The 27,748-nt window shown below is 40.5% G+C and overlaps 1 protein-coding gene across 4 annotated transcripts; it reads left to right on the forward strand.

Annotated features, from left to right (window-relative positions):
- Window positions 1-924: 924 nt before the first annotated feature.
- ANAPC7 (anaphase promoting complex subunit 7) lies at window positions 925-27,272 on the forward strand. 4 transcript variants are annotated; one of them, XM_081285661.1, is made up of 11 exons: window positions 925-1,126; window positions 6,418-6,604; window positions 9,291-9,410; window positions 14,617-14,728; window positions 16,021-16,174; window positions 16,820-16,962; window positions 18,874-18,991; window positions 20,133-20,329; window positions 23,598-23,744; window positions 24,776-24,926; window positions 26,490-27,272. In XM_081285661.1, the coding sequence occupies exons 1-11, from the start codon at window positions 1,026-1,028 to the stop codon at window positions 26,677-26,679; spliced, it is 1,620 nt and encodes a 539-aa protein (XP_081141787.1). In that variant the 5' UTR covers window positions 925-1,025; the 3' UTR covers window positions 26,680-27,272. The 4 variants fall into 4 exon arrangements, with proteins under 4 accessions (XP_081141787.1, XP_081141788.1, XP_081141786.1 ...); XM_081285660.1 differs by having other exon boundaries at window positions 926-1,126; window positions 23,520-23,744; XM_081285662.1 differs by lacking the exon at window positions 23,598-23,744.
- The last annotated feature ends 476 nt before the right edge of the window (window positions 27,273-27,748 follow it).

A 27,748-nucleotide genomic window follows, 5' to 3' on the forward strand; every position in this document is an offset into this window, starting at 1 on the left:
TTTCTTTGGAATCAAATGAAATATAGACTAAGATATGTGTTTCCTTCAAGAAATGGGTGACAAACCATTATAGTTGAACGCAGGTAGCAATAGTGAAAAAAATTCCGATTTTTAAAAAATTGAAATAAGGGGCCTCATTCAATTACCTACTTGGTCCTTATATACACTTGAGTTTTCGAAGCAGTAGGTTTAGCTACTGTGTAATTTAGGAATCTGAAGTCAGAACATCTCACTCCAAGTCCAACCATTTAACAAACCTTAGCCCAAAATTCATGCAGGCATCTTTGGTTTCTTCATCTGCGAAGAGGGAATGTCTGTTTCAACTCTGTGGCTTGTTTATGAGCATCCGATGCAATCACTAGTGCAAAACTTTTTGTGAAATGTTAACTGTATGAGACAAACTCTGGTTAAAAGGGCTACCAACTCATGCTTGGGCCTATATTTTATTCACACTAATCCAGTGAGTCATTTCACCGGGTACCAGGCTCTGGATTCAAGGCGAGAAGCCTGAAACTGTCAGACACACAAAAGTCTCGGGGGTGTGGCGGGCGGAGGGGGTGTGGCGCCTTCTGCTGGTGCGCACGCGCGACTGCAAAAGCAGTTAGGTCCGCCCTTGGCGCCTATTCCAAAGTTTTCCCGCACTCCATTTGCTTTTATTATGATGAATGCCAAAATATTTTAAATTTCGGAGATACACAGACTCCCCCAGACTCACTTCAATATCCTTACTGAGGTGCCTTTCGTCCCATTGTACGCCCACCGCAAAGTTTGCAGTTTAGGACGATGATGTAATTTTGCGTAAAAACAACGAACCCTCCTACCTCCCAGGTCCCGGGAGTAGCATGCCTCTGAGCTGCTTTTTACTCAGGCACCTCCGCAGTTACCTATTTCCTTGGGGGCGGTGCCGCGTGTGGACCCGATGGACCCCGGCGGCGCCGCCATTTTGGAGTCTTCGAAAAGGAAAAATTGTCTGCCGGCTTTTCGCGCCGCTACAGCCGCAACTACCTGCGGTTTTGCCGGGCAGAATGAATGTGATAGATCATGTGCGGGACATGGCGGCCGCGGGGCTGCACTCCAACGTGCGGCTTCTCAGCAGCTTGCTACTTACAATGAGTAATAACAACCCGTGAGTTGAGGCGGGGAGCGGCCTGGGCTGAGGAGAGCGGCGGCGGTTTGGGAGCCGGGGCCGAGGCGGTATTCTGGCGGGAAGGAGTGGCCGCGGATCCTCGGTCAGCCGCGGCCTCCGCTGACAGCCGACGCGGGAACGCGAGTAGTGTCCCGGGGGCCGGCGCCGCGGTGCGCTTCCGCCGAGGATGTGGCGAGCGCTGGCTCCGGAGAATGGAAGGCGGAGGCCGAGGTCCACGCTGGCGGCGCTTTCCCACAAGTTGGGAGCGAAGGCTTTCCTGAGGCGTCTGTTGCAGGATAAAGCGATTGTCACATCGCTGGGCTGAATCCTCCCCTCCCGGCTCTTTCCCAAGAACGGGTTTTCGCTCGCTGCCGCTCTGACCCAGTGCCCTAGTTTTTATGTCCTTGTCCTACATCTGAGATGGGTATTTTCCCCCGCAGGGCCCGCTCTCTTAACCTTGGAAACGGGAGGTTTCGTTGATGGGGCAGGGGAGTGGCGCCTAATTTTAAGGAATTGGGAGCTGTGAGAGCAGCGTCCCCTTCCTTTTTCGCTGCCGTGTATTAAGTCTTAGGTGAAGCACAGGGTTCATCCTTGAGCTTCCGCCCCTTATTGCTCCCAGCCAGCTGCCTTCCCCATCCCATCTCTTCCCCAGTGCCCTGGCCTCCTGGGCTCTGTTTTCTGGTGCTGGACCGCACAAGTAGGCTCTCAAGTCGGCCTCTTGTACTTGCTGTTTGGAATCCTCACCTCAGGGCTGCCTCCTCTTTTAGGTTTCAGCTCAGATACCCTCTTAGCCACTCTGACCCCAAAAGTATAGTTGCCCTATTTTGAAGAAGCACAGCGCCCATGTCATAGCTCTGTGCTGATGTGCTAAGGACATGCATATGGAGATAGGGAAGTGAAGTACTTTGATCAAGTTCACACATCTAGTAGGTACAGAAGTCTCCATTCTGACCCCCACAGTCTGCTGCCTCCTTATAGCATTATAATGAAATCGACTCTGCACCCTTTTGTGTTTGGCCTGTTCTAGAAGGTGGTCCAGGTCAGAGAGGAAAGGGCTGTAAAGTGCCTGCAGTGCAGTGGCTGGGCCCTATTTCACTTCCACTAGTGCACTTTGGGCCTCAGTGGTAAAATCATCCTTTACTGCCATCCACTTAGTGTTGACAGTGAGGAACACTGGCCTCTGTTGCCTTCTGTGTTTATTCTGGAGACTTTTACTTGGTTCTGAGTGATTTCTCAGAGCATCAAGTTTCCACTATTGGGGATTAACACACTTTACATTACTCTTGGTTATTGATGATGTGACAGGATAGTTTGAAGCAGTTTGGTGATTTGGCTAGATTAAGTTTAGTTAGCCTGAGCTTTTTCACATTAGGTTAGATTGGCAGTTCTTAGTTTCAGCAAATGTTTAAGTTCTGATCTTTTATCATTATTATATTTTGAAATTCATTGAATAGGCAATACATACACTGAAAAAAAATTAATCAGTAGAGAATTTGTGTGCAGATCAATCTCTGAGTCTTGAACCTCCCTGCCACCGTTTTTCTTCTCCTATTAGGTTTTCCATGTATCATTCCAGAGATTGTGTGTGTGTGTATGTGTAAGTGTGTAATAGGCAAGTGTGTTATGTAAGTATCTGAATGCTTCCTGTGGATGTAGTAATATTTATCAAATGATTATCACTGAATACAAAAAAATAGTTATTGCTCATTGAATACATTGAATCTGGGTGTTGGAAAAGCTCTTAAGTCATCTGAACTATCCCTTTTACTCTTTGAATTTTCTTTCATGTATAAATACGTATATATAGTAGATGGGCACAGCACCTTTATTTTAATGTGATGCTGAGGATTGAACCCACTGCCTCACACGTGCTAGGCAAACACTCTCCTGAGCTACAACTGCAGTCCTCCTCGAATTTTCCTTATAACTGTGTATCTAGTGTTTAGCCTGCTATCCTTTTTTGGGGGTAGGGGGCAGGGGCATTGTTGGGAATCTCCAGGCCTTGTGCATGCTAGGCAAGCACTCTACCAGTGAACTACATCTCCAGTACCTCCCCCCCTTTTTTTTTTTTCAAAGTTTTAATCCACATATCATAGAATTAATTTTAAAGAGAACAGTTCTGGGGATTGAGGTTGTGGCTCAGCGGTAAAGTGCTTGCCTAGCACATGTGGGGTGCTGGGTTCGATCCTCTGCACCACATAAAAAAAGTATTGTGTCCAACTACAACTGAAAAACAAAATACTACAAAACAAAACAAAAAACACAAAAAAAAGTTCTTTGGGTTTTAGGGTATTCATAGTTGTACCACTAATTCCAAACATTTCATCATCTCCAAAAGAAATCTCTTAGCAATCATTCCCCCATCTGTTTTACCCTGGCAGTCACTAATCTGTGATACCTGTTCTTTTTTTTTTTTTTTTTAAGAGAGAGAGAGAGAGAGAGAATTTTTTAATGTTTATTTTTAAATTTTTTGCGGACACAACATCTTTGTATGTGGTGCTGAGGATCGAACCCGGGCCGCACGCATGTCAGGCGAGCGCGCTACTGCTTGAGCCACATCCCCAGCCCAATACCTGTTTTTTTTTTTTTTTTTATAAGTTTAATTTGTTTTGATGTTGAAAGAATCTTTTTTTTTTTTTTTTTTTAGAGGAGAGAGGGGGAGAGAGAGAGAGAAAATTTTTTAATATTTATTATTTTTTAGTTCTCGGCGGACACAACATCTTTGTTGGTATGTGGTGCTGAGGATCGAACCTGGGCCGCATGCATGCCAGGCGAGCACGCTACCGCTTGAGCCACATCCCCAGCCCCTGTTCTTTTTTTTTTTTTCTAAATATTATTATTTATTTATTTGATAAGCTTCCTTTTATTTATTTACTTTTAAGTCATTTGAATCAGAGTCAACAAGATCTCTTTTTTTTTTTTTAAGAGAGAGTGAGAGAAGAGAGAGAGAGAATTTTTAATATTTATTTTTTAGTTCTCGGCGGACACAACATCTTTTGTTGGTATGTGGTGCTGAGGATCGAACCCGGGCCGCACGCATGCCAGGCGAGCGTGCTACCGCTTGAGCCACATCCCCAGCCCCCTGTTCTTTTTTTAAAAAACATTTTTCAGTTGTAGTTTTGATATAATACCTTTATTTTATTTATTTATTTTTTTATGCGGTGCTGAGGATCAAACCCAGTGCCTCACACATGGTTAGGCAAGCACTCCACCACTGAGCCACAGCCCCATCCTCTGGTACCTGTTCTTGATATACCTTGGTTTGTTGGCATATTAACTGTATACAAAGTTCTTTGACTCTGTCCTTTCATTTTAAGCAGTTATGGCTTTTATCTGTCAAAAGGGTGTAAATTTGGGCTGAGGATATAGCTTAATTGTAGAGTGCTTGCTTTGCATGCACAAGGCCCTGGGTTCAATTCCCAGCACCACACACACACATACACACACAAAAGTGTAAATTTATCTTGAGAAGGAGGTGTGGAAGGAGTCAGGAGAATCGTGAGTTCAAAGCCAGCCTCAGCAACTTAGCAAGGCCCTGAGCAACTCAGTGAGACACTGTTTAAATAAAATACAAAAAAAGGCTGAGGGGGCTAGGGTTGTGGATCAGTGGTAAAGCACTTGCCAGCATGCTTGAGTCCCTGGGTTCAATCCTCAGCACCGCATAAAAATAAATAAAAGATTAATTGACAACTAAAAAATATTTAAAAAGGGGACGCTGGGAATGTGGCTAAGTGGTTAAGTGCTCTGGGGTTCAATATCCACTCCCCACCCTCCCTAAAAAAGGAGGTTGGGGTTAGGGGTGCAGCTACTGCTTGCCTGACATAAAGAGGTCCTGGGTTCATTTGATCTTCAGCACTATAAAAAGCAAGAGAATGGTAGCCAGACAGTTATAATACTTGTGAACATATTGAAGGTTAAAGAAATAGTTTTGAAACATACCAGTTCCTTTAATTGTCTTTAAATTCCTGAGACTTAAGGAGATAAGAATGCTTCTATTGAGCAGGCATGGTGGCGCATGCCAGTAATCCCAGAAGCTCAGGAAGCTGAGGCAAGAAGATTCAAAGTTTGGGGCCAGCCTGGGCAACTTAGACCCTGGGTCAAAAAGTAAAAAGGACTGGGGTGTACGTCAGTGATAGAATGTCTCTGGATTCAATCCCCAGTATCGTGCAAAAAGAGAGAGAGGAAAGAAAAAAAAAAGGATGCTTTTAGTGTAAGTAAAGTTTACTCTTCCTTTTTAATTTATTTGTTCTGTGGTGTTAGGGATCAAACCTAGAACCTCACACATGCTAGACAAATGCTTTACCAGTGAACTACACCCAAAGTCTTAAAAGTTTACTTTTGCATGTAAAATTAAAAAGACTTTGGGGCTGGGGATGTGGCTCAAGTGGTAGCACGCTCTCCTAACATGCGTGAGGCACTGGGTTCGATTCTCAGCACCACATAAAAACAAAGATATTGTGTCCACCTTAAAAAAAATAAATAAATAAAAATAAAAAGACTTTATCAAACATAGTCAGTCCTTGTTCTGTCCCACTCTGTCCCATTGGCTGTTTCATTCTATTCTCAGACTGATATTTTCTTCAGTATTTCAAGAGTTTTGAGTCCAATTCTCTTTATTCATCCCCTTCCTAGGAAGAAGGGGTGAAGTTTCTCTTTTCCAGGTCTTTAGCCCTTCTTTGGTAGTATTAGTTGTCATTGTGATTGCTCTCCTTTGTTAGTATTATCCTTAAAACTTGATGTTAGGAGCTTGTGGATGAATATATATCAGACTGTTGAAAGGGTTTGGAGCAAAAAAGGGGAGGAAAAGATACGTTTTTTTTTTTTTGGTATATCTGTATTCGGTTTTTATAGATATCATTGCATTTATATTAAATAAAGAATAATTTTAGTTACATTAAAACAGCAATTTAGGGCTGGGAATGTGGCTCAAGTGGTAGCACGCTCGCCTGGCATGCATGCGGCCCGGGTTCGATCCTCAGCACCACATACAAACAAAGATGTTGTGTCCACCGAAAGCTGAAAAATAAATATTAAAAAAAATTCTCTCTCTCTCTCTAAAACAAAACAAAAAACCCCCAGCAATTTAAGGCAGTATCCTAGATTTGTTGGTTATAGTAATATAGAGTTTACTTCTCATGCCTCTCAGTTTAGGGACAAGCCCTTAAGGTGTATTAAAATGTTTTAAACTGCCATTATTCAAAGCTTTGTGCTAGACTTATATGAACACTAAGGTGCTCTTTCTAATATTTCAAAATAACCCACGTAGGGGGTGTACTTTCTTTGTTTTCTAGTGAGTTGTTCTCCCCATCTCAGAAGTATCAGCTTTTGGTGTATCATTCGGATTCTCTCTTTCATGATAAGGAATATCGAAATGCTGTAAGTAAGTATGCTATGGCTTTACAGCAAAAGAAAGCCCTAAGTAAAACTTCAAAAGTGAGACCTTCAACTGGAAATTCTGCTTCTACTCCACAAAGTCAGGTAATTTAAGATAGAGTTGTGAGTTTTTTCTTTGTTTTTCCAGGGTTGGGGAAGGGGGCTGTGCTGGGAATTGAACCTGACACCTCATGTATGCTAAGCATATCGTCTGCCACTGAGCTACACTGTCAGCCCCAAGACAGGTAATTCAGAAGATGACTGACTAGATTAAGAAGATGATAAAATAAAAAGTAATTCAAAAGGAAACTGAACAGCGAGACAAAGATGAAAAACTACTTAGATGTAGGAACCTACCCGACCAAGCATTAAAGGACAAGAGCAAAATTCTTGTGGATGAATCTAAAATGTAAACCGCATAAACAAAGTTATGCATCATTCTTCCCTTTTATAGAAACAGAGCTTAAAATGTAAGGTGTTTTGTGATTTTAATGAAAATGCAGCTTGTAAAATGTCATTCAGTTGTTAGGCCTGTGTGAGAACACAGTGAAATTTATGGGAATTTAAAAATTTCTGGCAGTTTTGGTTGCTTGATAGTTAAATAAATTTAAGCAATAAAATTGCAGTGTCTTCACCATTTGACCATATTATTCCATTGCTAGGAATTAATCCTAATAACAAATTCACAAAAGGTTTTCAGGGATGCAGTATTGTTTATAAGAAGAAACTGGAAACAAAAGTGCTTATAAGCAGGTTCAGATTTCATGAAGTAGAATGATGAATTATTGAAAAAAGACAAATGAGGTTAAAGTATATGTGCTGATTTGAAAATGACTATGTACTAGTAAAATAAGGTTTGAAGCAATATGTCAATACTATTTTTATTTGAAGGTGAGAATTTAGAGATACATAAATACATCCTGATATATGTTTTCAAATATATGTGGATAATGAGCTTGAAAATATTTTGTGTATGAAGGAAATAAATTTAAGTGGAAAACTAGGGAAAGAAAACATTTTGCTTTTTTTTTAAAGGTGAAATTATGCCTAACTTTATTATTTTTTTTTCATTTTTTTGTTTTATTGTTTTAATTTTGTTTTTATTGTTTAGTTATACATGACAGTACAATGATCTTGACATATCATACAGTTGAATCAGATGGGTTATAATTTCTCATTTTTCTGAGTGTACAGGTTGCAGAATCACATTGGTCATGCAGTCACGTATATACATACAGCAGTAATAATGTGTATTTTATTCTGCTGTCCTTCCTTTCCCCCCTTCCCCTCCCCTCCCCTCTCCTCCCATCACTTCTCTCAACTCAATCTAATGTGACACAGTTCTTTTTTTTTTCTTTTTGACATTTTGCTTTTTAGTTTGAATCTGTTTTTAAATTTCTTAGTATACATAAAATGTTAGGTGAATTATAAGTGAAATTATCAGTCACTGTTTTTCTGCTTTCAATTTTTTCACATTAGAAAGAAAAATTAATTTTTTTTAACCTGTTCAGCTTCATCTTTTTTTTTTTTTTTTAAATATTTATTTTTTCGTTGTACACAATACCTTTATTTTGTTTGTTTTTATGTGGTGCTGAGGATCGAACCCAGGGCATCCCATGTGCTAGGCGAGTGCTCTACCACTGAGCCACAACCCCAGCCCCTTCATCTGGTTTTATTTATCTTTATGTAAAATCTTTGCTTTCTATTATTAATGATGAGCTGATTGCAGGATTTTCTTTTATTTTCTGACACTAAATGGAAGTCATGTATATTACCCAGATAGAATCATTCATAAAAATAGTTAATATGTAGAGTATTCCATTTGCCAAGTATGATGCTAAACCTCTTTTGTGTGCGTGTATACTAGAGATTGCAGGGGCACTTTACCACTGAGCAACATCCCCAGCCCTTTTTTATTTTTATTTTTATTTTTTTGAGACAGGGTCTTGCTGAATTGCTTAGGGCCTCGCTAAGTTTCTGAGGCTCATCTTGAACTTGCAGTACTCTTACTTCAGCCTCCTGAGTTGCTGAGATTACAGACATGAACCACCATGCCTGGCTTGTTGCTGTTTTTTGTTGGTACTGGTGATTGAATACAGTACTTCATGTATGCTAAACAAGCTCTCTGCCACTGAGCCACCTCTCCTAGGCCTCCATTCATTCTCACCCCTCCTCTCCCTTCCCCTTTGTTTTCTTACTCAGTTGCCCAGGCTGTTCTCAAACTTGTGATCTTTTCTGCTTCCCCCGCCTAAGTGCCTGGGATCACAGGCTATGCTAAACTTTCACTTTTCATATAACTTAATACATTGTATCTTCATGGAAGTTTTTAAAAATTAAGATGTAACTCACATGCTGTTATTTCATCCTTTTAAATGTATACGATTCAGTGAGTTTTAGTATAATCACAAGTACTATCTAACTCCAGACATTTTCATCACTATAGAAAGAAAGCTCATGCCTCTTGGCATTCATTCTACATTCTCACATTCTTACCCTTCTCCCCAGCCCCAGTCCCCAGCCCCCTGGCAATCACTAACTTTTTTTCTTTTTTTGTCCTTAGTGATTGAATCCGGGGATGCTTTACCGCTGAGCTACATCCCCAGACCTTTTGCCTTTTTTTTTTTTTTTTTTTTTTTAAATTTTGATACAGAGTCTTGCTAATTTGCTGAGGCTTTCCTGAAACTTGTGATCCTCCTCCCTCAGCCTCCCAAGTTGCTGCAATTATAAGTGTGTGTTGCTGCACCTGGCTTGAGACCATATTTTCAAGAATTGGTTTTTCATTGTCTCCTAGTGTCTTCCATCTGAAATTGAAGTGAAATATAAAATGGCTGAATGTTATACAATGCTAAAACAAGACAAAGATGCCATTGCTATACTTGATGGGATCCCTTCAAGACAAAGAACTCCCAAAGTAAGTTCAATTAGCAGATTGTTACGGGATTCTTCCTCTGCAGCCCTCCCTTCTCTTCCATGTTTTCTCTGTTCTTTAGGAAGGTCGTCTGAACATTGTACTCATAACTGTCTCACTTTCTTCCGCTGTTAATGAAGTAGAGATTTAGAGGTGAATGACCTTCTTAAGAGACCTGAAAATTCAGCTGATGAGTAATAACAGCTGGACAATGTTATGAGTATATATTCTTTGGTATTTGTTTCTGTGGGGAAGAATGATTTGCAAAATGCTTCCAGGTGGCAAAACCACTTTTTTTAGAACTTCATTTTTTGTATTCCATAGATGTATCCATTTGATAGTGGGAATGATTTTATTCTTTCATTTTCAAATTGTACATAAGTGTGCAATATATGTTTGTGTTTGATTTGGCAGCATGTTATAGTGAAGAGTGTACCTTTAGCTGAAGTCAGAGATCTGGTGTCTTTTTTGCATCTAGGGCACATGTGACTTACATACAATTTAAGGTTGGGCAAATTAACAATCTCTGGTCTTCTTTTTTTTTTTTAACCTTATTTATAAAATAGGATAATAAAAATCTGTTAATTTTTGTGACAACTGAATTGTGAATTGAGTTCATGTATATAAAAATACCTTTTTTTTTTTTTTTTTGGTACTAGGGATTGAACCCAGGGGTACTTAACCACTTAGCCACATCCCCATCCCTTTTTATTTATTTTTTTTAATTTGAGACAGCATCTTGCTAAGTTGCTTGTGTTGAACTTGCAGCCCTCCTGCCTTAGCCTCCCAAGTTGCTGGGATTACAGGCATGTGCCATCACACCTGCCATAAACCAATGCTTTGTGCATATAAGACAAGTGTTCTACCGTTTAGCTACATCTCCAGCCCTAAAAATACTTTTTTAAATTTTTTTATGTAATTGTAGATGGATACATCTTTATGTGGTGCTGAGGATTGAACCCAGGGCTTTATGCATATGAAACAAGCATTCCACCACTGAGCTACAACGCCAACCTTAAAAATACATTTTTGGGGGTGGGGGATGGGTAACCAAGAATTGAACTCAGGGACATTTGACCCCTGAGCCACATTCCCAGCCCTATTTTGTATTTTATTTAGAGACAGGGTCTCACTGAGTTACTCAGCACCTCGCTTTTGCTGAGATTGACTTTAAACTTGCGATCCTCCTGCCTCAGCCTCCTGAGCCGCTGGCATTATAGGTATGCACCACCATACCTGACTTAACTAAAAATACTGTTCTGTTGGGCTGGGGTTGTAGCTCAATGGTAGAGCACTCGCCTAGCATGTGCGAGGCCCTGGGTTCTATCCTCAGTACCACATAAAAATAAATAAAATAAAGTTATTGTATCCAACTACAATTAAAAAATAAATATTTTAAAAAATTACTGTTATGTAGAGAATATTGGGTGTCTTTATCAAATTTTTTGAAGCCCCCTTTAGAAGAACAGTGTGAATCCTTGCTCTGAGTATTTAATTCATGTCAGAATTTTTTTGTTTGGTACTGGGGATTGAACCCAGGAGCACTTTGCCACTGAGCTATATTCTCAACTGTTATTTTTTATTTTGAGAAAAGATCTCACTGAGTTGCTGAGATGGGCTTAGAACTTGTGATCCTCTTGCCTCAGCCTCCTAAGTCTCTGAAATTATGGGCGTGTGCCACCATATCTGGCTAGAATTTAATATCCCAGGTTATCACCTGTCCTTACTTAATTGAAAAAATTTTTTGTGCAATTTGTGTTTAACAATGAGGAATTTAATAAGTATTCTGTGTACAGCTAGGCACAGTGGCCTAGGCCTGTAGTCCCAGCTGCTTTGGAAGCTGAGGCAAAAGGGTGGCAAGTTTGAGGCCAGCTTCAGCAACTTACGAAGACCCTGTCTCAAAATTAAAAAGCACTGAAAGCCTGGAGTTGTAACTCAGTGATGAGAACTCCCCTGGGTTCAATCTCCAGTATCACCACCACCAAAAAAAAAAAAAAAAAAAAGTCTGCATATCCTCCTGCACCTGAAGACCAGGAATCTAAACAGTAGAAACCTGGTGTAGTTAAATTAGTACATCTTAAGTGTTGCTGCATTTTCCAGACAACCCAACTTGATGAGAACATGTTTAAGTTTCTCCTGACATTAAAGATTATTTACTATTTTAAATTGGTTATTTCTGGAGGTTTTTTGTTTATTTGTTGTTTTTTGTTGCTGGGGTTTAAACCCAGGTCCTCGAGCATGCTAAGCTTGTGTTCTACCACTGAACTCCATTCCCAGCTCTATTTTTCTGAATTTTATTTATTTAGTTTTACGTATTACGGATCATACTCTAGGGCCTCACACATAATAGGCAAATACCATACCACTGATCTGCATCCCCAATCTGTTTTAAAATTAAGATATTTCCTCATGGGGCTGGGGTTGTGGCTCAGTGGTAGAGTGCTCACTTAGCAAGTGTGAAGCACAGGGTTTAATCCTCAGGACTATAAAAAATAAATAAATAGATGGGGTTGTGGCTCAGTGGCAGAGTGCTTGCCTGGCATGTGTGAGGTGCTGGGTTTGATCTTCAGCACCACATAAAAATAAATATAAAGTATTGTGTCCATCTACAACTAAAAATTTAAAAAAACAAAAACAAACAAAACCCTCAACAACTTGGAAGTAGCTGGGTGTAATGTTGTCTGCGTGTAATCCTGGTTACTCTGGAGTATAAGGCAGGAGGATCACAAGTTCTAGATCAGCCTCAGCAACTTAGGAAGATCCATGGCAACTTAGTGAGATCCTGTCTCAAAGAGGGCTGGGGATGTAGCTCAGTGGTAGAGTATCCCTGGGTTCAATTCAATACCAAAAAAAAAAAAAAAAAAAAAGAAATCCAAATACCTAGAAGTATATTATGGACCAATTTGTCTCTTAATAGGTTTGGATGCTATATATTAAATTTCATTTTAGTATTCTGTGAGTTTTTTCCTACCTCAGAATTAATTTCTTGCATGTATGAGGAAGCGTCTGCTGCTGTACTCAAGGCCTTTTGGAAGAAGCTATTTTGATTATAAACTTTGAACAACACTATTCCTTATCAGAAATGCATTGTAATCTCCTTATTGACTTGGTGTTTGGGGACATTTTTGGAAATCAGTAATGGCAAAGAAATTTGACTTTATGGCATCCAATGCTTGATGTTTGCAATCATTATTTTAAGAGGGTCTAGAGGAGTCTGTATTTGTTAGGAGTACAGTAGAGCTCTTGTAGCCAGGAGCAAGCAAACATGTGCCTCAAAAATAAACCTATGATATTTACAGTTTTTCTTTCTTGTCCGTTAGGGAGTTAACTGGCTCCTCAGTCTGTGTAAAGGACAAGGAAGTGAGTCAAAATACGTCTAAATGAACATCTGTTAATGTATGGTAAACACCACCACACATTCCCTCACACTTAAAGGAAAATTCCAGTGTTAGATTATTCTATCTTGGCAAATCTTCAACTTTTAAGAGTAAGCATACCAATACACAATTCCTCAATTTTTAGGAAATAATGACTACTTGGGTTTAGAACTGGTGGAATGTGTCTTTACCATTTTCCCAAGTAAGGACCCGTTTTAAAAATTGACTTTTCCTCTCAGTAGCACTTAAAACTTGTTCTTTTGAGTGACAGTTAAGTAGTTTAAAGGAAATTTTGATATTTGTTGAGACAAATGGCTCATCAGTTTGTTAATATCAAGCAGTCGGGAAGAATCTTAAATTTAACCTTTTATTCTTTTGAAGTATTGGCACTAATACTGGAGTTTTCCTTTAAGTACCTTCCTTTGCATATTCAAAATAGCCTAAAATGAAATATCTGAAGCCAAAAAAAATAATTTTATTTCGAGTGTTTTATTATTTCATCATTTGGATTAGTGTGGATTCATACTATTCTGGGATGTTTTATACATTGTAGGTCTGTAATTGAAACAGATGTTCTTCAGAGCACTTTTGAGTAAATACCTGGCATGCCAAGTCACAGATAATTGAAGATATTGGGGGATTGACTTTTTTCTTGTGTCTGTCTTCACATTGACTGCTTCCTTAGGTTAATGATCTGCCCAACACAGTGTTGTGTTTAAATTGAAACAGTGGGTTTTTTCTTTGTACTATTAAGATCATTTATCCCTTTCCTGTAATTTCCACATTGTTTGTCACTTTTAGATTTTCTTTGTTGTGTTCTCAGGAAGGATTACGCTAAGAAAGCTTTACTTACTTATTTAAATTGTGTTAAAATGCAGATGTCTGCACTGGATTTAAATAGTGTAGCTATTCACTAGATCATGGTAATTTCTATAGGTCAGTTTGAGTTGAATTTTTGTAACATGATTTTGGCAAGTCAGTATTTAAGGGTAAAAGCTTTGTTAGAAAGGCCAGATTCTAGTCACTAGTGTAATTGTCAAAAAGAAGACAAGTGGGCTGGGGATGTGGCTCAAGCGGTAGCGCGCTTGCCTGGCATGCGTGCGGCCCGGGTTCGATCCTCAGCACCACGTACAAACAAAGGTGTTGTGTCCGCCGAAAACTAAAAATTAAATATTAAAAAAAAAAAAAAGTATTTTACCTCTGTATCTGCCATTTCCTTTTGGGGAAAAATTCATCTGATCCTTTTTAACTAGTTATGCCAAGAGTTCTTTGCTTTCTTATGTCTCAGTATTAATTGAATTTAAAGTATTTGAATGTAAACACTTCTTGGATAGTTCAAGAATGAATTAAGGTAACATAGAATTCTGGAGTTTATCAAATGAATGTCATTTCCATTTCTAGAGGCAGCATCTTTGGTCTAGATATTACTGGACGTTTTAGTTAGGTAAATGAGAGGGTAATGTGACTTTTTCCTTTTAGGAATGGGAGGACTTAGAAAAAGCAAGGATAGTAATGTAATTTATTCTTTGCTTTGAAGAATAGGGTTGGTATTTTTTTTTTAAATTTTTTTAGTTGTAGATGGACACAACATCTTTATTTTTACGTGGTGCTCAGGATCGAACCCAGGGCCTCACGCGTGCAAGGCAGGCACTCTAGCATTGAGCTACAACCCAGCCCAGGATTGGTCTTTCTTTCTTTGCACAGAGCTCTAGGTAGATTTTTCCAGTAAAAAGTAGAGTAGTAGCTAGTAATAAAAATCAGAACTTTTTGATGGTGAGATTTTTTTTTGCAATACAATATTATCTTATTGTTCTTTATTTTTGATTATACAGATAAACATGATGCTGGCAAACCTGTACAGGAAGGCTGGTCAGGAGCGCCCTTCAGTCACCAGCTATAAGGAAGTACTGCGGCAGTGCCCATTAGCTCTTGATGCCATTCTAGGTACAGTTAATTTTCTGCCTGTTTTCCTGGAGTGTCAACTGTCAAAGATAGTGGTTCCCGATATGTTAGAATAGTTTTTGTTTGTTTTTAATGATACTGGGGTTGAACTCAGTGACACTGTACTACTGATCTATATAGTCTCTGTCCTTTTTTTTTTTTTTTAATTTTTTTAAGATGTTGATAAACCTTTATTTTATTCATTTATTTATATGCAGTGCTGAGAATGGAACCCAGTGCCTCACTAGGCAAGCACTCTGTCACTAAGCCACAACTCTAACCCTCCTTTTTTTTATTTTTTAAGACAGGGTCTCACTATCTTAGTGAGGTTTGGCCTGCTTATAATAACTTGTAATCCTCCTGGGTCAGACTCCCTAGTTAGTGGGATCAGGTATAAGTCACCATGCCTGGCAGAATAGAGTTTTTAAAAAATTCCCTACATTGGGCTGGGGATGTGGCTCAAGCGGTAGCGCACTTGCCTGGCATGCATGCGGCCCGGGTTCCATCCTCAGCACCACATACCAACAAAGAAGTTGTGTCCGCCGAGAACTAAAAAATAAATATTAAAAATTCTCTCTCTCTCTCTCTCCTCTCTCACTCTCTCTTTAAAAAAAAATTTCCTACATCATCGCATATTCAATCAAGGAAAAAAATTATTTGTTTATTTATTTTGAGATAGGGTCTTACTAAGTTCCTGGGGCTGGTCTTGAGCTTGCGATTCTCCTGCCTCAGTCTCCCAGATGTGTGCCACCATGCCCTGCTTCTGTCAAGAAATATTAAGCAATCTTCTGGGGCTAGGGATGTAGCTCAGTTGTAAAGCACATGCTTAGCATGCTCAAGGCCTTGGGTTTGAGCCCCAGCACTGAAAATAATAAGTTATTGTATTTCTGTCATATGTGTTTTTTGTTGTTGTTATTGTTATGTTGTTTTTTTTGTTTTGTTTTGTTTTTTAGTGCTGGAGGTCTAATCCAGGACCTTGCTTGTACTAGACAAGCACTCTATCACTGAGTTACACCTCCATCCCCTAGTGTATTTTTTTTTTTTATTTTTTTAGTTTTAGATGGACACAATACCTTTATTTTATTTGTTTATTTTTATGTGATGCCAGGGAACGAACCCAGTGCCTCATTCATGCTAGGCAAGCGCTCTACCACTGAGCTGCAACTCTGGCCCCCTTGTGTATCTTTATTAGATGGGGAAGGGGTGCTTCCAGCGTAGGGAAGTTGTAGACTGTTTCTTGCACTGTGGAAGAGGGCATTGTCTCACCACTTTTTTCCTGTTTTCTGCTGGGTTAGGTTTGCTATCCCTTTCTGTAAAAGGTGCAGAGGTGGCATCAATGACTATGAATGTGATCCAAACTGTGCCTAACTTGGACTGGCTCTCTGTGTGGATCAAAGCATATGCTTTTGTGCACACTGGTGACAACTCAAGAGCAATCAATACCATCTGGTAAGAACCACAGCATTAATTCCCTGTTCATGAGGCCCTTTCCTCATCTGGAAGTCTGATGTGTTTAAATTAGTAAAACAGAAAAATGAAGTGCTTATTTCTTGGTTTGTAGCAGTTGTCCTTGGGCTTTGTTAGTTGGAAATAAAATAATCCCTGTTGGAAACCTATAAAAATGTACAGTTGGACTAAGTTCAGATCTATATGCAAAGGTAAAGAGCAAACTGCCATTTTGTGTCATGCTTAAACCTAGAAGAAAACCTTTTTGATCTCCCTGGAAACATGGTTTATTGCAGCATCTAATCTAGATTGTCCCCTTAGGACTGGGCTTTTCCTTCTATTTGGATATAGTCCAAGAACAAGAGATGGGAGTTTTTGTATTATGCAAAGCCATCCAGTTGAGTAATAAATAGCTGTCACTTGTGAATGACATTGCATTCAGATCCATGTAGTGTATGTTGTCCATTGAAAAACTGCAACAAGGAATTTCTTTCTAGGTAGTGAGTAGTGTCTGCTTTATTGTGTATATTCAAAGTTTTATGAAAGCTTTCTTGCATACAGAAAAAAAAAGTAGTGTCTCTGTGCCAGTTCCCCTGATTAAGCAATTAAGGGTCTAATTTTAAGATTCACTGTTTAATATCTTTTAAGTTCATTGGAGAAAAAGTCCTTATTGCGAGATAATGTGGACCTACTAGGAAGCTTGGCAGATCTGTACTTCAGAGTTGGAGACAATAAAAACTCTGTCCTCAAGTTTGAACAGGCACAAATGCTGGATCCTTATCTGATAAAAGGTGAGTAATTCTTGGGGCAAGATGAGAGTGTCTATAGAGGGGCAGATCAGAAGATAGGCAAGAAACGTGGCATGAACAGGTACTGTTTTTCAGGGAAAATTTTTTTGAGGCTTATTACATCGGTCTTTTACTCTTTATTTATTTATTTTTTAAGTTCCTGGCACATCTTTTTAACATTTTGGTGATTCATTTTAAGCAGTTATTTTTGCTTGAATTCAAGTACAGTCTCCTCACAGACATTACTTGGCTTTTTTTTTTTTTTTTTCCCCTTTTGGAGAGAGTCATAGCTCTTTCTTATGAATTATAAATTTATGATGTGCTTGATTTGGATGGCATCCCAAGAACCATAATATCATGTTAGGGAATTTAGTTGTACTGTTTCTGTAGCATAATTAAAAGAGAGTAAGAAAAGGATTAGGAGCAGACAATAGGAAAACCATTGATCTGAAGGAAGATTGCAGCTGACGGAAGAAGGCATCGGGCCTTTGAAAAACTGGCTGTCAGGTGAGGTGACTGGCAGTGAGTGCGTGCTCAGGAATAGTGAGAAATATGATCAGCTAGATAGGCTGACGTCTGTTTGTAAGGCCCCAGAGAGACCATTAGAAAAATATGCCTTGTAACAATAAGCAGCCTTACAGACCTTTTTTTTTTTTCTTTTTGGTTCTGGGAATTGATTCCAGGAGTATTTTACCACTGAGGCTTCATCCCTATCCCTGCCTCTCCCACCTTTTTTTTTTTTAAATCTTTTTTTTTTTTTTTTTTTTAATTAGAGTGAGAGAGGAGAGAGAGATTGAGAATTTTTAATATTTATTTATTTTTTTAGTTCTTGGCGGCGGACACAACATCTTTGTTGGTATGTGGTGCTGAGGATCGAACCCGGGCCGCACGCATGCCAGGCGAGCGCGCTACCGCTTGAGCCACACCCCCAGCCCCTCCCACCTTTTTTTTTGAGACAGTCTCACTATCACCAAGTTGCTGAGGCTGGCCTTGGACTTGTGATCCTTCTCTTTTCGCATCCCAAGCAGCTGATTTCAGGCGTGTGCCACTGTGCCTGGCCAGTATGGCAAACTCTTAATAAGAGGAGGGAGGGGAATTTTCACAAGCAAGTAGATGAGGGAACAGATACAGAAGGATGAATTTGTTTGTCTAAGCCTCCCTCCTGCCTGGTGTTTATTCCTGTTCTCTAATCTGCCTATGCCCGTGATGAAAATGGGCTTTAGAAAAATTAGTCTGGCAGTAGTTGGCAGCTTAGAGTCAGAAGCATAAACCCAAGACTTTGAGCCAGAGGAAGTATTGCTATAATTTTGGCTTGAAAGGAAATTTTAATGGGAATCTGAAGGGATAACAGAAGAATGGTGGCAAGAGATGGGTATGGGTGACAGCAAGTCTAGGCCCTTTTTTATAGACTGCGAGTGAGAACGAAGTGGGATCAGGGGAGCACAATGATGCAGGAGTAAGGAGGGGTGGGGATCTTTAATGAACTGCATTCTAGAATGAACTACAAGCTTTTTCTGGAGTAGGCCAACTTTTTGTGAGACTGACTTTTTCAGCATAGTAGAGCTCAGAGGGAGCATTTATTTGATGCCTTTTTTGGGCCCTTTCTGGTTATTCATTAGGAGAGCTGTATATCACACCACAGAAATAGGGATAAACAGTTCCTGAAAATAACAGGCTTTCAAATTGTGAGATATATCCTTCTGCTTCTTTGCCTTTTTTATTTTGGATGAGTTTTCCTTTTTAATAGTCATTTTGTAGGGAAGTGGTTGTGGAGGAGTCCATGATGATGGAAAGAGCTCAGACCCTAGAGCAGCTGGAACCTCAGTGTGGGTCTGCTTGTTAGATCCTACTCCTTTTTAATGACTTCTTTGATTAGATTAAAGGGCCTCTTCTCATCCTGTCCTCCTTTTTTAGGGATGGATGTATATGGCTACCTCCTGGCACGAGAAGGGCGGCTAGAGGATGTGGAGAACCTTGGCTGCCGTCTTTTCAATATTTCTGATCAGCATGCAGAACCCTGGGTGGTCTCTGGGTATGTTTGTGCATTCCCTTTTCTCCCTGGTTTTCAGTAGATTCTTTTTTTTTTTTTTTTTTAAATATTTATTTATTTTTTCTTAGTTCTCGGTGGACACAACATCTTTGTTTGTATGTGGTGCTGAGGATCGAACCCGGGCTGCACGCATGCCAGGCGAGCGCGATACCGCTTGAGCCACATCCCCAGCCCTTCAGTAGATTCTTTAAAGAGATTGTAGGTATATGAATTGAAAGCACTAGTTTAAGAGATAATCAGGCTGTCCCCAGTGACATATGCCTAGTAATCCTGGGACTCAAGAGGTTGAGGTAGGAGGATTCCAAGAACAAAATAAAAAATATAAAGGGCTGGGGTATAGCTCAGTGGCCTAGCATGTAAAGTTCCTGGATTTAATCCCCAGTTATCACCAAAAAAAAAAAAGGGGAAGGGAGATAATCAGGCCTGAATCAAATCATGACATTTGATTTTGTTTTGTGATATATAAGGATTGAACCTAAATCTATGGTGTGCTAGGCAAGTACTTTACCACTGAGTTTCATCCCTGGCCTGTGACATGTGATTTTAGATGCATATTGACCTCTCTGGGTTTTTTTTTTCCCCTCAGTTAGAAAATGGGCTAATAACTTCCTACCCTACTTCTAGGGGTAAACATTAAATGACACAGTGAATGCCTCATGTTTTAGTCCTGGGCATTACTCAGGACGACCTCCATTGTTATTTACCTCATGGTTGGGAATGTAGCTCAGTGGTAGAGTGCTTCTCTAGCAAGTGTGAGGCCCTGGGTTCAATCCCCAGCACTGCTCCCTACAAAAAAGTAAATAAATAAAACCTGTATTGTTATTTACCTGGCTTTACAGATTCTCTGAATGTCTTTCAGCTCATAACAGGAATCCGGATCATCAGATTCTTTTCTGTTTTTTTCCTTCCTTGTTAAGCTTTTCCCCCTTAAAAATAAATAAGAAATTAAATATTAAATAAGAAATATAAATCTATATATATATATTTTTTGTTTTCACTAACATCATAGCTTATAACTATAAGTGTGGTTTATAATGAGGATCATATATAGGGCCTTCTGATTTGTGCATGAAACTTCTTTATGGTCCCTCTCAGGTAATTTCTTGTTTTTTTTTTCCTCCAGGTGTCATAGCTTCTATAGCAAACGCTACTCCCGAGCCCTCTACTTGGGAGCCAAGGCCATTCAGCTGAACAGTAACAGTGTGCAAGCTTTGCTACTTAAAGGAGCAGCACTTAGGAACATGGGCAGAGTCCAAGAAGCAATAATCCATTTTCGGGAGGCCATACGGCTCTCACCTTGTCGCTTAGATTGTTACGAAGGTAAGATCATCATGACTAGTGGGGATTCGAAGCCATGGCAGCTGCACTCAGGTGGAAGGTTTTATCAGGCCCACAGTTCTAAACTCTTATGTATTAGAGTCATCTGAGGAATCTTTTAAAAATCAAGCTGCCATGTCACTCCAACATAGATGAGAACATGGGCTGTGAATTAGCTGATGGTATTTTTTGAAGATCCCAGGTGGTATTAATGTGCAGACAGATTTGGGAATCATGCATTAGGCATTTTACATTAATTAGGGGTGTCACTGGGTTTTTCACCCTGCATTTTCTAGAATGAATTCTCCCCACCTTTTTATTTTAATATATGTTTAATTTTAGATGGATATAATGCCTTTATTCTGTTTAGTTTGTTTGTTTGTTTGTGGTGCTGAGGCTTTGTGCATGTAAGACAAGCATTCTACCAACTGAGCCATATCCCCAACCCGTTTAGTGTTGGGTTTTTTGTTGTTGTTGTTGTTGTTGTTGTTGTTTTTAATATTTATTTTTTAGTTGTAATTGGACACAATATTTTTGTTTTATTTATTTTAATGTGGTGCTGAGGATCGAACCCAGGGCCTTGCACACGCTAGAGAAGTGCTCTGCCACTGAGCCATAACCCCAGCCCCCTGTTTAGTGTTTTTATGTGGTGCTGGGGATTGAACCCAGTGCCTCACACATGCTAGGCAAGCGCTATAGCTCTGAGCCACAAACCCAGCCCCATCTCTCTGTCTTTTTTTCTGGTTTTTGGTGAGGGGATACTTGGGATAGATTTTTGTCCTTTTTTTTCCCCTTCAGATGTAGCCCAGTCGTTAATGAGAATCTCTGCCAGGCCCTATGCTAAATTGCTCAGTTATGTCTTTATTTTCATAGTCATCTTACCTTATCTTGGACCACAAATGTTACTGATAGAGTAACACCATATCCATGAGACAATGTTGGCTGTGGGAACTAGTTGTCCATTGTGACCTTCAGAGTGGGCCTGATTGGGGTTCAGCTTTTTTGTTGTTGTTATATAATGTTTTAAGTTCATGTGAACTGACCCTAGGAGCTCAAAGAAACTGTGCCAGCCTCAGTAACATTTGGTGACTCAGTCACAGACGTTAAAATAGATCTTACAAGATGCAGTTCCTCTAAAACATATTTTTGTAAGAATTTAAAAATAAACCTAGGAGTCTAGGAGTGATTTGATCTTAACAGGAAGATGAGTTCAAATTTGAAAGTTGGAGGAAAGAACAAATCTGCTTATATAGCCAGAGAGCTATGCTTATTGTAAATGTGTTGGGGGAATGGAAATTGCCTTTGTTCTTAAAGAAACTGCAGAAAACCAAGTCTCTGTTTTCAGATTAAATTCTTTTTTTTTTTTTTTTAAGAGAGAGAGAATTTTTTAATATTTATTTTTTAGTTTTCAGCGGACACAACATCTTTGTTTGTATGTGGTGCTAAGGATCAAACCCGGGCTGCACGCATGCCAGGCGAGCGCGCTACCGCTTGAGCCACATCCCCAGCCCCAGATTAAATTCTTAAACCTGAAACTATAACTTCCCTCTAAGCTGTATTGGTCACACCAGCTCCTTTCTGCAGCACCCCTGTTTTGCCCAAGTACAGGAATGCCTTTGGATTATCCCAGTACCCCAGTGCCTGGATGGAGCTAGTTAGAGCATCTGGGGGCATCAGATTTCCCCAGAGGGCCAGCGAGGCTTCTCAGGCTACTCTTTGGAAGATTTGGATCTCGGTAACTGGTTATGCCTTCTGGCCATCTCCAGTGGAGCTTTCTCCCTTTGCTGGTGCATGCCCTTGTTTAGTGAGGTGCATCCCCCCCCAACCCCCCCACCAGGGCTGGGATTGAATAAAGGGCCTCTCAGGCATTTTAGGCCAGTGCTGTACCACTGAGTTACATTCCTAGCCATTTTTATTTTTGAGATAGGGTCTTTTTTTCTTTTTTCTTTTTTTTTTTTTTTTTAGAGAGAGAAATGAAGTTTAATATTTATTTTTTAATTATCGGCGGACACAACATCTTTGTATGTGCTGCTGAGGATCGAACCCGGGCCGCACACATGCCAGGCGAGTGCGCTACTGCTTGAGCCACATCCCCAGCCCTTGAGATAGGGTCTTGTTAGCTCAAGCTGCCTCCAACTTGAAATCCTTCAGCCTCAGCCTCCTGAGTAGTTGGGATTTATAAGCATGTACCACTAGACCTGGCTCTTTCCATTTCCTTCTGAAGTTTCAATACTCAATAAGTAGTTGCAAACAGCTGTATTTGGAACCTAACATGTTGCCCTTTAGAGTTAGGTAATTTCTGGTTAAGTAACCATAATGTGTGGAAAAGTGTGCACGAATGTTATAAATGCTGCTAGGGTGGAGGAGTTTTCGGAGAAAATCTGCCAGTGATTGTGTGGGTTTTGGGTTTAAGCTGTTTTTCTGTTTTTGATGAGTGCTTTGTGCCAAAAAGTTCTTTCCCTGTTCTCAACTTCTTGGCACAAAGAGTTGAGTTTTCTTGAAGTGGCTCCATAGGGCATCGCTGTGGGTGTGAAAAGTGAAAGGAGCTGCCAACCTTAGTATATTGGGTCTGTCTGATTAAGTGCTTTCCACCTAATGTGAGAAGGCCCTCAGCAAGTGCCTTTGGAGATAACTTCTGTGTTTCAAGTCAGAGTCTGCCTTTCTCCCCATGTGGCTTGATAGTAGGTTCTTTAATTGATAAAATAGGACATTCACTTTTTACCCTCCCTCTTAAATATAGGTCTGCAGGTGATTGAACATAGCCAGAGAGTAATGGCTTAAGGCAGTAGAACCTTGAGTTTCATTGGAAACATTATCTCTCACTACTTTAATCTTCTGGCCACACAACAGAGTAATGATTAGTGTCACATTTGTTCTTCAGTGTTCAGATGTTCTGCCCACACGCTGCAGTTTCCTTATGCATGCTTGTTTCTTTCACTAACTGAAGGTGCATTTTCAGGGCAGGCTTTTTCCACATCTATCAAGTGCTCTGGTTAGAGCGCTCCTTAGCTATTCCATCAGCACATCCTCCAGTCTAATCTCACCATCAGTTTTCTGCGGGCCTGCCCTTTGTCTAAAACTTGGAAGGTTTGCCATTTGGAACAGAATGGAAGTTTGGCTTATTGAACTTCTTTGTGTGTTTTATTTTTTAAGGTAATATGATTGAACTTCTTTGTGTGTTTTATTTTTTAAGGTCTCATCGAATGTTACTTAACCTCTAACAGTATTCGAGAAGCAATGGTAATGGCTAACAATGTTTACAAAACTCTAGGCGCAAATGCACAGACCCTTACCCTTTTAGCCACCGTTTGTCTAGAAGACCCAGTGACACAGGAGAAAGCCAAAACTTTGTTAGATAAAGCCCTGACCCAAAGGCCGGATTACATTAAAGCTGTGGTGAAAAAAGCAGAACTACTTAGTAAGTATGTCTTCTATTTTGCCCATTCAACATTCATTTCCTTTTTTTTTTTTTTTTTTAAGTTTTAGGTGGACACAATACCTTTATTTTATTTTTATGTGGTGCTGAGGATCAAACCCAGTGCCTCACACATACAAGGCAAGTGCTCCACCACTGAGCCTCAACATTCAGCCCCTCAACATTCACTTCTATAAAACCAAATGTTAGTTGCACTCTCCATTCCCAGCTGGTTACAGATGACCAGATAGATGTGTGTGCCTTTTGCAGCAGGTCTGAGGCTGCTTGAATTGGTTTAGCACACAACCAAGTGATTTGGCTTGAATGGTCTAAATTGGTTAGTACCTGTTCAGCTTGCTTTCATCTGATTTTAGTTGTCCTGAGCTAATTTGGGCTGGTTTTAGTTTGAATTGTTGTTTTTTTTTTTTTTTTTAAGAGAGAGAGAGAGAATTTTTTTTTAATATTTATTTTTTTACTATTTGGCGGTCACAACATCTTTGTTTGTATGTGGTGCTGAGGATCGAACCGGGCCGCATGCATGCCAGGCGAGCGCGCTACCGTTTGAGCCACATCCCCAGCCCAGTTTGAATTGTTTTTGAGCTATCTGGATTCTCTTATGAGAATTTTTTTTTTTTTTTAATGAAAATGTTGATTTGGGTTCATTGGCTTTCTTGCTGGCAGACTCCTGATATAGTAGTAAGGCATCACATGGTGAGAAATGGGGGTATGTCTTTTGTCCTGATTTATGATGACTCCTGGATTTGGGTCAATCTAGCAAATCAAAATAAAAAGCAGCTTGGCTTTTTATTTTGGATTAAGAGTACCTTTGAAAAATCAGAACCCAAGCCACAAATTTCCTAATGAAATAGGAATTCAGTTGCATTTGCTCTCAGTTTGTGTCACACTGTTAGAAATTCTGAGGATGGCTACAAAGAAACTATCAGATTGTGATGGTTGTGGTTACATGTATAGAGTTGAGCTGGACGTATGTTTTCAAATTTTGATGAAGACAGCTAGGCTCTTTTTCTTTTCAGGTAGAGAACAGAAATATGAAGATGGAATTGCCTTGCTGAGGAATGCACTGGCTAATCAGAGTGACTGTGTCCTGCATCGGATCCTAGGAGATTTCCTTGTAGCTGTCAATGAGTATCAGGAAGCAATGGACCAGTACAGTATAGCGCTCAGGTAGGCACTCAGCCTCTGGTGGGGCAGGTAACGAAAAGGGGAGGAAAGGCAGGGAACTGTGTAGCTGGAGTTCTAGAAATACAAACACACTGCCCACTGTGGAAAGCAGAATAATAATTGTAATGGCAGAAGAGTTAAATTTGTGAATTCAACCCTTGTGAAAAACTTAAAGTATATTAACAACATTAAAGAGCCCATACCACTGTGGCATCTGTTCTTATACCTAGAATATATTTTATATTCTGCATTTTCCAATCAAAGTATTGTAAGTACTTTCCCATGTTCCTACCTGCTTTAGTAGTCAAGAACTTGAATGCTTCTTCACCACTGTCATCTTGGGTAAGTAACTAACATGTCCTTTTCTCTACCTTATTGGGTATTAAATGAGGATTAAATGATTATTCCAGGTAAAGCTCTTGGCACTGTGCCTGGCACATAGTAAATAATAAATATATAGTGGTCACTGATGTGATTTCTTTGAGGGAGAAATCACTGATGTGATTTATTTGAGGGAGTCTGTGTGTCCGAAGGGTCACAGTGAGGGAATGTCTGTAATTGAGTCTGGTCACATACATCCATTCCCTCATGCAGAGGACAGTTGAACAGCACTTGTGTGCCTGGCCAGTGACCACTGGGATTGCTTAATTCCGGACTCTCTCCTCATGTGCACACTGGTGATATCACCACTCATGCTTTCCTAGCAGTCTATAGAAGGTTGGGTGGAGGCCAGAGGGCAGGAGAATTGAAGGTTTCAGAGAAGAGATGTTAGAAATCAGCCTGCATTTATGTAAATAGAAATGGGATTCCAACATTTGATTTAGCTGCTTTTTGGAAGCATAAAAGCAAATGAAAAAAAAAAAAAAAAAAAAAACGAAGCCAGACTTTGATTAGAGGTGAATTGGCTAGGCCGTTGATGGTTACAAAGTCAAGAGGAAACATTCCCTAGAAGTCAAATAAATGAATGTTCTAGAGGCTTTGCACTTTGGGGGTTTGGCACATGTAAATTCTTGGCTGCGATATGCACATGCCTGCGTAGAGGTAGCCTTGGTCCTGTGGTCTAATCTTAGGAGCTTGACATCTATTCATGGCATGCCACAGTGTTTTTACTTGACAACTGAAATGCTGATATGTCACTGTGTCATAAGAGCACAGAGCAGTTGTTCTCACAGAAGAATAACTCTGTAACCCTGCAGCTCAAAAACCCCCTACTTTTAAGAAATTACATTGAGATTTTCTGTTAATGTTTGCCACTTTTTCATTGCTGTGTCTGGTAGCCGCCTCTGGCAGAATGCTAGGGGGATAGGTATGAAAAAGTTTAAGAAACTTGTGGAGAAAAAAAAAATCAAAATCTTTTGAGAATTCCAAAAATTAGGAAAAGATTTTCCCTTTTTTCACTTCTGGTGTTGAAAGCCCTCAGTCCAGCCTTGGGACCCCGGGTTGTTGGGAGACACCAGGTTCTGGCAGTTGTTCTGCTCATTTCACCTCCCAGCCAGCTAGGTGACGAGTCATTCTGCTGGAAGAAGGCAGAGATTCAGGCCTCTCCTTTGTTTTGTTGTCCCCTAGTTTGGACCCCAATGACCAGAAGTCTCTAGAGGGAATGCAGAAGATGGAGAAGGAGGAGAGTCCCACAGATGCAACTCAGGAGGAAGATGTGGATGACATGGAAGGAAGTGGGGAAGAGGGGGACCTAGAGGGCAGCGACAGTGAGGCGGCCCAGTGGGCCGACCAGGAGCAGTGGTTCGGCATGCAGTGAGGGGCACCGGCTGCCCGCCTGGACCGAAGGAGCTGGAGGAGCTGCTTCCAAGAAAACAGTGACTCTGTGTGCCTGCAGCTGGGCCTTCTGCCCCTCGCTCCCGAGTTCTAGTTGGGACTTTGTTTAACAGTGGGGCTGGCCAGTCTTCCATGTGTCTCCATCCTCCCCTGCTCTACCAGGGAGGACGAAGGCGTGCTCATGCTGGGGCTTTGGTCAGAGCACTTTTGATGTTTCATTGCTGAATCCAGAAGCTGGAATAATGGAGCATTTTGTCTTTGACATGGATGGGTTTGAAGGAGTGACCCACCCTCCGAGAGGAAGAGTGTCATCTCCCAAGGACAGTAGCATGGTCTGGCCCTATCAGAGAGAGTTTCCTGGTCCCAGAAGTCATTGTCCTGTGCTGCCCATGCTCCCCTGGTGACTTGCTTCCTTCTGCAGTGGTGGTGATGCCTTTAGCTGGCAGTTGTTGTTTTGCAGAACAGCTTTCCTATTTGCTGAGCTGGCACCTTGCCTTGGTCTGAAAAGCAGGTGTGACAAGAGCATGACCAGGGTGCACCCGGGCAGTGGAGTAATAAAACTGGTTCATACAGTCATGGTGTGGGGTGGTTGGAATGGAAGCCTTTTTACAGGCTCTTAACTCTTTTGGCCTCTTGATCAGAATTTACTAATCCAGAATCATTTGCCATAAATAGATTCCCTTTCTCCCCTAGTATTGGGAACCAGGAGGGCTGAAACCTCAGTGAGCTCATCTGGTTCATCTGTTTGCATTTTTGGTTACTAAGTTTCCCTGGGCCTGAGAGTCTTCAGCCAAACTTCACATGGTCAGTCTGGCTCCTTCACTTGGGTCCCCGGGAGGTGTCAGACCCCTAGTCCCAAATTCTCGTTAAAACAAAATTAGGCCAGATGCAGTGGCGCATATCTGTAATCCCAATGGCTCAGGAGACTAAGACAGGAGGATCGCAAGTTCAAATCCAGCCTTAGCAACAGTGAGGCACTGTCTCTAAATAAAATACAAAATAGGACTGGGCATGTGGCTCAGTGACTGAGAGCCCCTAAGTTCAATCCCTGG

The sequence above is a fragment of the Spermophilus citellus genome (genome assembly GCF_964194105.1).
Source record: "Spermophilus citellus genome assembly, chromosome: 3".
Classification (NCBI taxonomy): domain Eukaryota; kingdom Metazoa; phylum Chordata; class Mammalia; order Rodentia; family Sciuridae; genus Spermophilus; species Spermophilus citellus.

Excerpts from the sequence above, each read along its gene's own strand:
- ANAPC7 (XM_081285660.1), top strand. The coding sequence starts at position 1,026 with ATGAATGTGATAGATCATGTGCGGGACATGGCGGCCGCGGGGCTGCAC. Across the intron at positions 16,963-18,873 it reads GGATCCTTATCTGATAAAAG|GGATGGATGTATATGGCTAC; the intron begins GTGAGTAATTCT and ends CTCCTTTTTTAG. Across the intron at positions 24,927-26,489 it reads CAGTACAGTATAGCGCTCAG|TTTGGACCCCAATGACCAGA; the intron begins GTAGGCACTCAG and ends GTTGTCCCCTAG.